Source organism: Bombina bombina, chromosome 7 (assembly GCF_027579735.1).
Source record: "Bombina bombina isolate aBomBom1 chromosome 7, aBomBom1.pri, whole genome shotgun sequence".
NCBI classification, from domain to species: Eukaryota; Metazoa; Chordata; class Amphibia; order Anura; family Bombinatoridae; genus Bombina; species Bombina bombina.
Window position 1 is genome coordinate 128104467 of NC_069505.1, and position 15218 is coordinate 128119684.

A 15218-nucleotide genomic window follows, 5' to 3' on the forward strand; every position below is an offset into this window, starting at 1 on the left:
AAGACTGATTGGATTTCCAAGAATACTTGGACTGTTCCTGCTTGGAAGAGAGGGAGGAAGACTTCCCTTAGAAGTTGCGAAAAGAACGAAAAATTACTTGACATACTATAGTACTGTTCTTCTTGACTTGAGGTATTAAAGACACTTTTTCATCCGAAATATGAGAAATTATTTCTGCCAGACCAGGTCCAAACAAGGTCTACCCTTGTAAGGAAGCGCCAGAAGCTTGGACTTAGAGGTAACATCAGCTGACCAAGATTTAAGCCATAAATCTCTGCAAGCAAAGACAGTAAAGCCAGACATCTTGGCTCCCAGTCTAAAAATTTGTATGTATGAATCTGAAATAAAAGAATTGGCTAGTTAGAGAGCCTACATCCTATCTTGGATCTCCTCCAATGGAGTTACTGATACAATTGATTCAGACAAGGCATCACATTAATAAGATGCAGCACTTGCTACTATGGCAATGCAAACTGCAGGATGTTCCCTGGTGAACATACATTTTTTCTTTTTTTCTTTAAAAAAGCCTCCTACTTAAGGCACCGTGCTCTATGAATCTTTAATGGAGTCGGCAACAGGAAACATCTTCTAAAAGACGGGAGACGGGGAGAAAGGAATCCCTGGCTGCTCCCATTCCTGTGATAAAATCTCTGTCACACGGTCTGGAACAGGAAAACACTTCCCAAGAGGAAGGATCATCATAGTATTAATTACATTTACTAGATTTCTTAGGGTTGACGACTACAGAAGTATCTGAGTCGTCCAAAGTAGCCAAAACCTTCTAAAACAATACACAAAGGTGTTCAAGCTTAAATCTGAATTATTATTCCATCAGTATCAGAGGGCAACAATCTATCTTTACACTCAAAAGTTCTAAATAAACATGCAGAACAGAATTGCATAGGCAAAACAATGAGTGCCACAAGACATAACAAACATAACAGATTTGCAAAAGAATTTAAGAAAAAAAACTATCTTATTTATTTTATTTTTTTAAAGGGACAGTAAACACCAGAATTTTTTTTGTTTAAAAAGGTAGATAATCCCTTTATTACCCATTCCCCAATTTTGCATAACCAACACAGTTATAATAATATACTTTTTACCTCTGTGATTACCTTGTATCTAAGCCTTTGCAAACTGCCTTCTTATTTCAGTTCTTTTGACAGACATGCATTTTTAGCCAATCAGTGCTTGCTCTTAGGAGCTTCACATGCCAGAGCTCAATGTTATCTATATGAAACACATGAACTAACGCCCTCTAGTGGTGAAAAACTGTCAAAATGCTTTCCGATTAGAGGCAGTCTTCAAGGTCTAAGAAATTAGCACATGAAACTCCTAGATTTAGCTTTCAACTAAGAATACCAAGAGAACAAAGCAAAATTGGTAATAAAAGTAAATTGGAAAGTTGTTTAAAATTACATGCCCTATTTAAATCATGAAAGATTTTTTGTGACTTTACTGTCCCTTTAACTTAAGAACTGTTCCTTTTAGAAAATACCAAAACTTTTGTTTCAGAGCGCAACATTCACTAAAAAAAAACAAATTAACAGAGACCTCTGCACCTCAGTCCAACTGAGGTGTCACAAAAAATGAAAACGGCATAGAACTCCTCTGCCGAACAATAAAAGCTTGAGTTGTCAGAGAAGACGCTGCTGCTCCACTTATAACTAAAAGCGGGTCACATGACCATCCGGCCGAAGAAGAGGCGCAGCTGAATAAGAAAGTGTGCGATACAGAAAAAAGACACAACGACCGTTACTCCCTCAAGTGAGTTCTCTGTATTTAAAAAACAGAATTTATGTTTACCTGATAAATTACTTTCTCCAACGGTGTGTCCGGTCCACGGCGTCATCCTTACTTGTGGGATATTCTCTTCCCCAACAGGAAATGGCAAAGAGCCCAGCAAAGCTGGTCACATGATCCCTCCTAGGCTCCGCCTACCCCAGTCATTCGACCGACGTTAAGGAGGAATATTTGCATAGGAGAAACCATATGATACCGTGGTGACTGTAGTTAAAGAAAATAAATTATCAGACCTGATTAAAAAACCAGGGCGGGCCGTGGACCGGACACACCGTTGGAGAAAGTAATTTATCAGGTAAACATAAATTCTGTTTTCTCCAACATAGGTGTGTCCGGTCCACGGCGTCATCCTTACTTGTGGGAACCAATACCAAAGCTTTAGGACACGGATGAAGGGAGGGAGCAAATCAGGTCACCTAAATGGAAGGCACCACGGCTTGCAAAACCTTTCTCCCAAAAATAGCCTCAGAAGAAGCAAAAGTATCAAACTTGTAAAATTTGGTAAAAGTGTGCAGTGAAGACCAAGTCGCTGCCCTACATATCTGATCAACAGAAGCCTCGTTCTTGAAGGCCCATGTGGAAGCCACAGCCCTAGTGGAATGAGCTGTGATTCTTTCAGGAGGCTGCCGTCCGGCAGTCACATAAGCCAATCTGATGATGCTTTTAATCCAAAAAGAGAGAGAGGTAGAAGTTGCTTTTTGACCTCTCCTTTTACCAGAATAAACAACAAACAAGGAAGATGTTTGTCTAAAATCCTTTGTAGCATCTAAATAGAATTTTAGAGCGCGAACAACATCCAAATTGTGCAACAAACGTTCCTTCTTCGAAACTGGTTTCGGACACAAAGAAGGTACGACTATCTCCTGGTTAATGTTTTTGTTAGAAACAACTTTTGGAAGAAAACCAGGTTTAGTACGTAAAACCACCTTATCTGCATGGAACACCAGATAAGGAGGAGAACACTGCAGAGCAGATAATTCTGAAACTCTTCTAGCAGAAGAAATTGCAACCAAAAACAAAACTTTCCAAGATAATAACTTAATATCAACGGAATGTAAGGGTTCAAACGGAACCCCCTGAAGAACTGAAAGAACTAAGTTGAGACTCCAAGGAGGAGTCAAAGGTTTGTAAACAGGCTTGATTCTAACCAGAGCCTGAACAAAGGCTTGAACATCTGGCACAGCTGCCAGCTTTTTGTGAAGTAACACAGACAAGGCAGAAATCTGTCCCTTCAAGGAACTTGCAGATAATCCTTTCTCCAATCCTTCTTGAAGAAAGGATAGAATCTTAGGAATCTTTACCTTGTCCCAAGGGAATCCTTTAGATTCACACCAACAGATATATTTTTTCCATATTTTGTGGTAAATTTTTCTAGTTACAGGCTTTCTGGCCTGAACAAGAGTATCAATAACAGAATCTGAGAACCCTCGTTTTGATAAGATCAAGCGTTCAATCTCCAAGCAGTCAGTTGGAGTGAGACCAGATTCGGATGTTCGAACGGACCTTGAACAAGAAGGTCTCGTCTCAAAGGTAGCTTCCATGGTGGAGCCGATGACATATTCACCAGATCTGCATACCAAGTCCTGCGTGGCCACGCAGGAGCTATCAAGATCACCGACGCCCTCTCTTGATTGATCCTGGCTACCAGCCTGGGGATGAGAGGAAACGGCGGGAATACATAAGCTAGTTTGAAGGTCCAAGGTGCTACTAGTGCATCTACTAGAGTCGCCTTGGGATCCCTGGATCTGGACCCGTAGCAAGGAACCTTGAAGTTCTGACGAGAGGCCATCAGATCCATGTCTGGAATGCCCCACAGTTGAGTAATTTGGGCAAAGATTTCCGGATGGAGTTCCCACTCCCCCGGATGTAATGTCTGACGACTCAGAAAATCCGCTTCCCAATTTTCCACTCCTGGGATGTGGATTGCAGATAGGTGGCAGGAGTGAGTCTCCGCCCATTGAATGATTTTGGTCACTTCTTCCATCGCCAGGGAACTCCTTGTTCCCCCCTGATGGTTGATGTACGCAACAGTCGTCATGTTGTCTGATTGAAACCGTATGAACTTGGCCTTTGCTAGCTGAGGCCAAGCCTTGAGAGCATTGAATATCGCTCTCAGTTCCAGAATATTTATCGGTAGAAGAGATTCTTCCCGAGACCAAAGACCCTGAGCTTTCAGGGGTCCCCAGACCGCGCCCCAGCCCATCAGACTGGCGTCGGTCGTGACAATGACCCACTCTGGTCTGCGGAAGGTCATCCCTTGTGACAGGTTGTCCAGGGACAGCCACCAACGGAGTGAGTCTCTGGTCCTCTGATTTACTTGTATCTTCGGAGACAAGTCTGTATAGTCCCCATTCCACTGACTGAGCATGCACAGTTGTAATGGTCTTAGATGAATGCGCGCAAAAGGAACTATGTCCATTGCCGCTACCATCAAACCTATTACTTCCATGCACTGCGCTATGGAAGGAAGAGGAACGGAATGAAGTGTTTGACAAGAGTTTAGAAGTTTTGTTTTTCTGGCCTCTGTCAGAAAAATCCTCATTTCTAAGGAGTCTATTATTGTTCCCAAGAAGGGAACCCTTGTCGACGGAGATAGAGAACTCTTTTCCACGTTCACTTTCCATCCGTGAGATCTGAGAAAGGCCAGGACTATGTCCGTGTGAGCCTTTGCTTGAGGAAGGGACGACGCTTGAATCAGAATGTCGTCCAAGTAAGGAACTACTGCAATGCCCCTTGGTCTTAGTACCGCTAGAAGGGACCCTAGTACCTTTGTGAAAATCCTTGGAGCAGTGGCTAATCCGAAAGGAAGCGCCACGAACTGGTAATGCTTGTCCAGGAATGCGAACCTTAGGAACCGATGATGTTCCTTGTGGATAGGAATATGTAGATACGCATCCTTTAAATCCACCGTGGTCATGAATTGACCTTCCTGGATGGAAGGAAGAATTGTTCGAATGGTTTCCATTTTGAACGAATGAACCTTGAGAAACTTGTTTAAGATCTTGAGATCTAAGATTGGTCTGAACGTTCCCTCTTTTTTGGGAACTATGAACAGATTGGAGTAGAACCCCATCCCTTGTTCTCCTAATGGAACAGGATGAATCACTCCCATTTTTAACAGGTCTTCTACACAATGTAAGAATGCCTGTCTCTTTATGTGGTCTGAAGACAATTGAGACCTGTGGAACCTCCCCCTTGGGGGAAGCCCCTTGAATTCCAGAAGATAACCTTGGGAGACTATTTCTAGTGCCCAAGGATCCAGAACATCTCTTGCCCAAGCCTGAGCAAAGAGAGAGAGTCTGCCCCCCACCAGATCCGGTCCCGGATCGGGGGCCAACATTTCATGCTGTCTTGGTAGCAGTGGCAGGTTTCTTGGCCTGCTTTCCCTTGTTCCAGCCTTGCATTGGTCTCCAGGCTGGCTTGGCTTGAGAAGTATTACCCTCTTGCTTAGAGGACGTAGCACTTGGGGCTGGTCCGTTTCTACGAAAGGGACGAAAATTAGGTTTATTTTTGGCCTTGAAAGACCTATCCTGAGGAAGGGCGTGGCCCTTACCCCCAGTGATATCAGAGATAATCTCTTTCAAGTCAGGGCCAAACAGCGTTTTCCCCTTGAAAGGAATGTTAAGTAGTTTGTTCTTGGAAGACGCATCCGCTGACCAAGATTTCAACCAAAGCGCTCTGCGCGCCACAATAGCAAACCCAGAATTTTTCGCCGCTAACCTAGCCAATTGCAAAGTGGCGTCTAGGGTGAAAGAATTGGCCAATTTGAGAGCACGGATTCTGTCCATAATCTCCTCATAAGGAGGAGAATCACTATCGATCGCCTTTACTAGCTCATCGAACCAGAAACACGCGGCTGTAGTGACAGGGACAATGCATGAAATTGGTTGTAGAAGGTAACCTTGCTGAACAAACATCTTTTTAAGCAAACCTTCTAATTTTTTATCCATAGGATCTTTGAAAGCACAACTATCTTCTATGGGTATAGTGGTGCGTTTGTTTAAAGTAGAAACCGCTCCCTCGACCTTGGGGACTGTCTGCCATAAGTCCTTTCTGGGGTCGACCATAGGAAACAATTTTTTAAATATGGGGGGAGGGACGAAAGGTATACCGGGCCTTTCCCATTCTTTATTTACAATGTCCGCCACCCGCTTGGGTATAGGAAAAGCTTCTGGGAGCCCCGGGACCTCTAGGAACTTGTCCATTTTACATAGTTTCTCTGGGATGATCAAATTCTCACAATCATCCAGAGTGGATAATACCTCCTTAAGCAGAGCGCGGAGATGTTCCAACTTAAATTTAAATGTAATCACATCGGGTTCAGCTTGTTGAGAAATTTTCCCTGAATCTGAAATTTCTCCCTCAGACAAAACCTCCCTGGCCCCCTCAGACTGGTGTAGGGGCATTTCAGAACCATTATCATCAGCGTCCTCATGCTCTTCAGTATCTAAAACAGAGCAGTCGCGCTTGCGCTGATAAGTGGGCATTTTGGCTAAAATGTTTTTGATAGAATTATCCATTACAGCCGTTAATTGTTGCATAGTAAGGAGTATTGGCGCGCTAGATGTACTAGGGGCCTCCTGAGTGGGCAAGACTGGTGTAGACGAAGGAGGGAATGATGCAGTACCATGCTTACTCCCCTCACTTGAGGAATCATCTTGGGCATCATTTTCAGTGTCACATAAATCACATCTATTTAAATGAGAAGGAACCTTGGCTTCCCCACATTCAGAACACAGTCTATCTGGTAGTTCAGACATGTTAAACAGGCATAAACTTGATAACAAAGTACAAAAAACGTTTTAAAATAAAACCGTTACTGTCACTTTAAATTTTAAACTGAACACACTTTATTACTGCAATTGCGAAAAAGTATGAAGGAATTGTTCAAAATTCACCAAAATTTCACCACAGTGTCTTAAAGCCTTAAAAGTATTGCACACCAAATTTGGAAGCTTTAACCCTTAAAATAACGGAACCGGAGCCGTATTTATCTTTAACCCCTTTACAGTCCCTGGTATCTGCTTTGCTGAGACCCAACCAAGCCCAAAGGGGAATACGATACCAAATGACGCCTTCAGAAAGTCTTTTCTATGTATCAGAGCTCCTCACACATGCGACTGCATGTCATGCTTCTCAAAAACAAGTGCGCAATACCGGCGCGAAAATGAGGCTCTGCCTATGATTAGGGAAAGCCCCTAGAGAATAAGGTGTCTAAAACAGTGCCTGCCGATATTATTTTACAAAAATACCCAGATTAAATGATTCCTCAAGGCTAAATATGTGTATATATGAATCGATTTAGCCCAGAAAATGTCTACAGTCTTAATAAGCCCTTGTGAAGCCCTTATTTACTGTCTGAATAAAAATGGCTTACCGGATCCCATAGGGAAAATGACAGCTTCCAGCATTACATCGTCTTGTTAGAATGTGTCATACCTCAAGCAGCAAAAGACTGCTCACTGTTCCCCCAACTGAAGTTAATTCCTCTCAACAGTCCTGTGTGGAACAGCCATGGATTTTAGTAACGGTTGCTAAAATCATTTTCCTCTTACAAACAGAAATCTTCATCTCTTTTCTGTTTCAGAGTAAATAGTACATACCAGCACTATTTTAAAATAACAAACTCTTGATTGAATAAAAAAAACTACAGTTAAACACTAAAAAACTCTAAGCCATCTCCGTGGAGATGTTGCCTGTACAACGGCAAAGAGAATGACTGGGGTAGGCGGAGTCTAGGAGGGATCATGTGACCAGCTTTGCTGGGCTCTTTGCCATTTCCTGTTGGGGAAGAGAATATCCCACAAGTAAGGATGACGCCGTGGACCGGACACACCTATGTTGGAGAAATATACTCATGGATATGGAATCTATAATCGTACCCAGGAATTCCACCCTGGTACTGGGAACCAGAATACTCTTTCCTAAGTTTATCTTCCATCCATTAGATCGAAGAAGTAGAAGAGCCCTTGAGTGGTCCTCTGCCAGCCGACAGGATGGAGCCTGAACCAGAATGTCATCCAAGTATGGCGCTACTGCTATACCTCTGGTTCTTGCCACCGTGAGCAGAGTCCCCAGAAATTTTGTAAAGACTCTTGGGGCAGTAGCTAGACCAAATGGAAGTGCAACAAACTGGAAGTGCTGGTCCAGAAACGTGAATCTTAAGAACTTAAAGTGATCCTTGTGTATTTGAACATGATGGTAAGCATCCTTCAAGTCTATCGTAGTCATGAACTGTCCCTCTTGAACTAAGGGCAGAATGGACCTTATAGTCTCCATCTTGATCGATGGGACCGACAAGAACTTGTTTAAGCACTTTAGGTCTAGAAACTGGCAAAACGTACCCTCCTTCTTTGGGATCACAAAAAGGTTTGAGTAGTACCCCAGACCTCTCTCTGCTAGAGATACCGGTACAATTACTCCCAGGGAGGAGAGATCCCTCATGCACCCTAAAAAAGCTTCTCATTTCTCTGGTCTTGAAGACAGGTTTGATAAGAGGAATCTGCCCCTGGGTAGATGAGATGTGAAACCTATTCTGTATCCCTGAGCAATGACCTCCAGAACCCAAGGGTCTTGCACGTCTCCAAGCCTCCACAAAGAGATAGTCTGCCTCCAACATAATCCAGCGACGGATCGGGGGCCACCCCTTCATGCCGATTTTGCTTTGGCGGGCTTCTTGTTCTGCTTGGATTTATTCCAAGACTGAGACGGTTTCCAAGTTACCTTGAACTGTTCAGGCTTCGCGGAGAGCTGCTGGCGTTGGGATTTATAAGAACAAAAGTGGCGAAAATTAGGGCCATGTGCTTTAGGTTTATTCTTCTTACACTGCGAAAGAAAGGCACCTTTGCCCCCAGTGACCGTGGATAGAATTGAGTTCAGGCCTGGACAAAAAATAATTTCCCCCTTAAATAGAAAGTAATCTAGACTTTGAAGTCATGTCTGCAGACCAAGACTTCAGTCAGAGTGCCCTACGGACTAGAACAGAAAAACCTGATGTTTTGGCATTCAGGCGAATAATCTGCATATTTGCATCACAGATAAAAGAATTAGCTATCCTCAAGGCATTAATTCTTTCCTGGATCTCGTCAAGGGAATCTTCCACTTCGATCATCTCCGATAAAGAGTCGCACCAGTAGGTAGCAGCTCCAGCCACCGCAGCAACCGCCGCTGCCGGTTGAAACAAATTCCCTGTGTGCTGAAACATCTTTCTTAACAGAGTTTCAAGCTGCTTATCCATGGGCTCCTTAAACGACGAACTATCCTCAAGCGGGATAGTAGTGCGCTTAGGAAGCGTGGAGATAGCTCATCCACCTTAGGGACAGTACCCCACAACTCCAATTGAGAGTCCGGAACCGGGAACAATTTCTTAAAGGAAGAAGAAGGAGAAAAAAAGACCCAAGTCTCTCTCATTCATTCTTAATATTCGCTATCTTTACGAGAACCAGGAAAGTCTGTGGCACCACCCTGTCCTCATAAACCTTATCAAGTTTAGGAATAGAAGGTTCCTCGGGTAATTTAAGTTCTGGAACTGCTAAAGTAGCTAAAACTTCCTTTAACAAAAAGCTTAAGTGTTCGATCCTAAATCTAAAGTCTGGTTCCTCCGCAGTCGGAAGTTTAGAGGCAGCAGATTCCGACCCAGAAAGAACATCCTCCTGACATGGACTTGAGTGATAGAAGCATGCAGTGAAACTCGTCAACACTGATTGCTTAGGAGCTGTTAATACGAGTCTGGATGGTTTCGCAGAAAGACTTTCCCTGCATCTCCAGACCCTAACTTTCGTCAATGTTCTCACTGAGAGGCTGACAAGACTACTTAAAACTCCAGTCCCATTCCGAAGGGTACTACCCTTCATAAGGAACTACTCCGTAACTTCTGACACTTCTCTGCCATCCTTCTGTGACGAAAGGCAAATAATGACTGGGATATGAGGTAAGTGGGGGAGGTATTTAAGCCTTTGGCTGGGGTGTCTTTGCCTCCTCCTGGTGGCCAGGTTCTGTATTCCCACAAGAAATGAATGAAGCCGTTAACTCTCCTCATATTAAGAAGGAAAAGGAATTCATTTCTTTCAGACACCAAACTTCACCTCCTCCATTGACAGAGGCAAAGAGAATGACTAGGGATTATGGGTAGGGGAGTGACACTTAACAGCTTTGCTGTGGTGCTCTTTGCCTCCTCCTGCTGGCCAGAAGTGATAATCCCACTAGTAATTGAATGAGGTTGTGGACTCTCCATATCTTAGGAAAGAAATAGTATTTAGAAAATTGTACTTTACAGTATTTGGTGTCCTGTTTGCCTTGTCTGTGCTGATCGCTGTCGTAATTAAAGTAAACACTGAGATTTGTATATAAAATGTTTAATTATGTGTAATTAAACAATTTGGCAATATATTTTCATTATTTATTTTGCCCAATGTTCATGTAATTTTGTTCTGAAAATTGAGCAATTTCTAATTATCAGAGCCTGAAATATAATTTGCTGACTTATTCAAGACTAGCTGCTACATGTCTGTCCCTACTTGGATTTATCAGATAACTGCAAACAATTTACTTTATACTAACTTTATGACTGTGGCCAGCCATGCTGTCTGCTGACTAAAGCCCAATTGGCTTGTCCAACACCAACACCAAAGGTGTTTGGCTATTGAAAAATAATTGCAGCAAAAAGGATGTAAATTTATTTTAAAAACGTTAAAAAGGCAATAGCCAAAAAATGACATGTTCTTATCCCTATCGACCCTGCAGTACTGTGAGTTTAAGTCCTACAAAGCGATTAAACATACAGTAAATGACACTTCTGTGCGTTTAGCACACATAATGGTCTTTTAATTATGTGTCCACTTTCCCTTTAAATACTTCACTAGAAGGTTTGTTCTGTGTGTACTTTTAAGGGTATGAATGAATGCTACCCCAAGTCATATGCTTTGATGAATCTTCTATGTGTGCCAATTATTACTTTGCACAGTGTATAATCAAGACTTTTGATGTCAAGAGACAAATAAATAAATATCTAGGCTCACCAAAGTAACAGCATTTTTTGCCACAATCTGAAAGGTCTCCCCTCCTTGACTGCCAGCTTTAGTGGATGTTTGAAGATTGACTGCAGCACTCTGGCCATCTGAGCTAATTACTGCTTTCTGACTGTTGATGGCAGTAACCATGGCAATTGTTGGTCGCTGCCCAATGACTGAAGTGGGCATGGATGCAGCTGCAGCTTTCAACACAAGAGGTAGAGTCTTTGCAGTGATCATAGAGGCTGTGGCCATAGTTTTCTAGAGTTGAAAAAATAAAAATAAAGTTATACAGTGATTGGTTTCATTAGATGAAAATAAAACTTTAACAGACTGATTTCTCATCATTTCAGATACTACAAACCAATGTGTTCTGTCACACAGGTGAGACACAGTTTTATTGCAAATACATTTTCTCTTTCCTATTAGATAAGAAACAACCAGGGATAGCTGGAAAAGTAATAATAAAAAACAAACCGAAAACAAAAACATAAAAACTGTTTAAAGACATTCCTCTTGCAACTGATTACATAATGGATGACAGTTAAAGGCCAGAGCATTCACTTTTGGCATCTACCAGCTTTCTAAATACTAAGTTGCACACAGAAACACTCATGCACCTTCAGCGCTCCCTCCGACAACTAGCAGCGATCAGTCAAATACATTTTAATTTCCCTAGACCAACATCCACCTTTACTATTACTTTAGTGTAAAAGATAAAAATATTTTGTTATTGAATGCATTAAAGATACAGTAAAGTCAAAATGAAAAATTCATGATTCTTAAGAGTGTGCAGTTGTAAACGACTTTCCAATTAATTTCTCTTATAAAATTTGATTTGATCTTAGTTTTCAACAAAGACCAATGCTTGATAGTAACTTAGGAGTTTTCACACGTCTTTAGTATTCCATGGCAGCATTGTTTGAAATTATGTAGATTCTGTTTAAAAATTAGGAGCAAGTAAATGGTATTTGTATCTAGATATATAGAAAATAACCAAAAAAGTTATGAGACAGGGTAGAACTCTAGGAGCCAGTGGGTCCCTGTATCCTGGGTTTGTCGAGCTCTGATCTAGAACATAACTAAAAACATTGTTGCAAGGGGGCGGAGCGAGCGGCCGGCTAAGATGGTTGCATTTCAGTAAGGCTCCACAAACCAGGTCGGTCAGACTACCCTAGAACAATTCAGATGAGACCAGAAACATATGTAAAAGGCCCCCTAAATACCTAGACACACACAGGAGCATGATTGATATAAAAACAGGTGCTTATATAGCCTGTACACACGGATAACAACTGCGGCCTGTAAAACTGCAGCGGAGGAACCTCTGGAGCTATTGAAGACAGTGTCCGATGCTGATTATACAGATAAAAGTAGCCGGAGCACACGGAGGCAAGTTACTGAGGTATAGTAAGTTGAAAAGCCTTACAATACTGCATGTGACGAGAAGCTACCTTACAGCCGATTTGCAGAGGTGGTGCGTACTATCCACAGCCACACTTTAACAAGTACTGTACAATCCGGTGACATACATGATATTATAGTCACCTAGTATTCTCATTTTTATTTATTAAGTGTTTGAACCCACACACAAGAACAAAGTCACTGATTTTCGCAGGCTCTAATACAAGCCTTAAATTATATTGAGGCCTGTTGCTCGACCACACAAGACACTAGACTGAATTTAAAATATTCCAATACGTCCTATAAAGCAAGAAACTTGCCTACTTGTCTTAAATAAGATAATTAATATCATCTATATCCCCTATTCATAATGTCGAAGAGAAAACCTGCAATCGGAGACCAATCTCAAAGTCAGCCTCGCAAAGGGCAGAATACAGTAAACACCTTTTTTTTACACAAACTGACAAAGCCAAGAATAAAAAAGGCGTTCAAGTGCTAAGTCCTTTAACTGATGAGCTTTCTTACTCTCATGATGATATCTCGAGATGCCGCTCTACCTCATCGCCTACACCTCAATCTGATCAGCCTATAACATATAAAGCGATGGAATCACTAATTGATCAGGTGAAAGTGTGCATAAAAGAATGCGCAGAATTGAGGAAAGATATTACAGATTTGGTAAGCAGAGTAGACTCGCTAGAAGAACACAAGGGCATAATATCACAAGATGTAGCAGGCCTTACCACAAGCTCGCCATATTAATGAGTTGGAAGACAAGCTAGACGACCTAGAGAATAGGTCTAGGCATGGAAATCTACGCTTCACAGGTATACCAGAAACGGTACAACCTGCAGAAATCCACTCATATCTACAAATACTCTTTGAAGAGTTGGCGAGAGTTAATGATTCAACTGCCCCGGAGATCACTCTGGATAGAGCTCACCGCTCTAATTGTCCTTAACCGCTGGATACCCAGCCACCCAGGGACATAATAGTCCGCTTTCAGCAATATCAACATAGAGAATTGATATACTCTCTCGCCAGGAAATAGCAAGCATTTCTATTCCAGGAAATCCGTATCCAGATTTTCCAGGACCTTTCCATGAGGACTCTACAAACAAGAAGAGATTTCATTACCTTGACCTCACATATACACTCACTGAAAATTCCATACCGTTGGGTTTTTCCAACCTCTGTGATCATCACAAAGTCAGGAAAGAAATTTGAATGTTACACTATGCAGGACATTATTCCATTCTGCAAAAGCGTGAACATTCCACCTCCTGAAGCAGACAGATCCTCGCCTGCTACCAGGAAAACCTTGAATCAGGACACCTCCAAACCTCAAAGACTCGTATGGGTTGAAACCTCACCCAGGCAAAATAAGAGAAAACAGACTTTCAATATTAGCATGGAAAAAGAACCACCGTGAGGTTTGATAGTCACTATGTCATTTAGTCTTACTCAATATTTTCTTACTTTTACTACCTAGTTTGTTAGATTGATAATCCTGAGTAGATTATTACTTTTAGTTGTTCCTACCTTAAATACCTAATGGACAACTACTTGGTTTGTATTCATTATATATGTTTTTAATTAACAAAAGTTAGTCTAGTTTGACAAATTATATCCTTGATTGCGTTTAAAAATTTCTGTGTATACTGGATTGTCTGAACCCTTACTTGTAAGATACCCTAGGCTAGGTTACTACAATGAAAGACAATTAAGCCAGGACCTGACTGTTAATGAGAGATTGTGCTTCATTTGTTCTATTCAAGCTTATTGAGTTTGCAATGATCAATCTTGAACCTGTAATCGTTCTCCTCTCATATATACTTTAGAAATCTGTAGAATGAATTAGTGTATTTTTGTTGCATATGTTTCTATGTTACAGAACTGTTAATCTAGATGGAGCAATTATATCCTCTGAAAGGTTGACAGTACATTGATTGCTTGACTGTTTGCATCTGTATCTATAAAAGGCCTCAGGTAAACTTATTTGAAATGTGCACATATTTATTTATCCTCGGAATGTTATTGTTATGCTCTCTCTTTATTAGTAGATATTGAAAAATATCATCCGACAATTATGTCAGGTTAAATATACGATATAAGAATAGGTAAGACGGACCTGTTAAAAAGTTCCCCACACCAATACACCTCTTTCAAAATTGTACTAGATTACTGGTACAATAGTTAGTACTCCTATACACCAGTTACATAACTGTACTAGTTCCCCTTTCTATACCCTTATCTCAATTGCATCATATAACTGACAACTACTCATAGACCCTTGACCTGACCTCTTTTATAATGACGGATCACGGATATGATGGACTGATACGCATAGCCACTCAGAATGTCAAAGGGTTTCTATCAGTTGAAAAGCGGTATATAGCATTACATGATTTCCATAAAAAACAATTGGATATTGTTTTTATACAGAAATAAACAGAGATGCACTCAACTAGGCTTAGAACTGAAGCTGGAAATATTTCCTTGCTTAGTCCCTCCTTACTCCCAGGGTACAAACTGTTTCTGCACACTATGCCTTTCACAAAGGTAAAATCTCCTGTAGCATATCAGTCTGACCCTGCCAAATGACAGTCCAGCACCAAAATACCAGGCAAATCTCCTTTGAACAAGGGAAAACAAACCCCAGACGTACGTTTTGGCCTCTATGGGCCTCGTCAGTGAGGTGCAGTTGCATCCCTCTAAGGCATGTGTGCAAGGAGGCGACGTCTGGTTACCCCTTTTTCTCTTAGGGTGACCTAAGAGCATTTGCATAAATACAGAAACATAGAGATGCACTCAACTAGGCCTAGAACTGAAGCTGGAAATATTTCCTTGCTTAGTCCCTCCTTACTCCCAGGGTACAAACTCTTTCTGCACACTATCTGCACACTTTCACAAAGGTAAAATCTCCTGTAGCATATCAGTCTGACCCTGCCAAATGACAGTCCAGCACCGAAATACCAGGCAAATATCCTTTTTTTCCAG

The 15218-nt window shown here is 41.6% G+C and overlaps 1 protein-coding gene across 1 annotated transcript in view; it reads right to left on the bottom strand.

Annotated features, from left to right (window-relative positions):
• The window catches only part of PHF21A (PHD finger protein 21A), a 631407-nt gene that overhangs the window by 360029 nt on the left and 256160 nt on the right, over nucleotides 1-15218 (bottom strand). Inside the window, exon 6 of the mRNA XM_053720295.1 lies at nucleotides 10824-11075. Within this exon, the coding sequence (XP_053576270.1) occupies nucleotides 10824-11075 (252 nt within the window). The remainder of the gene's footprint in view (nucleotides 1-10823; nucleotides 11076-15218) is intronic.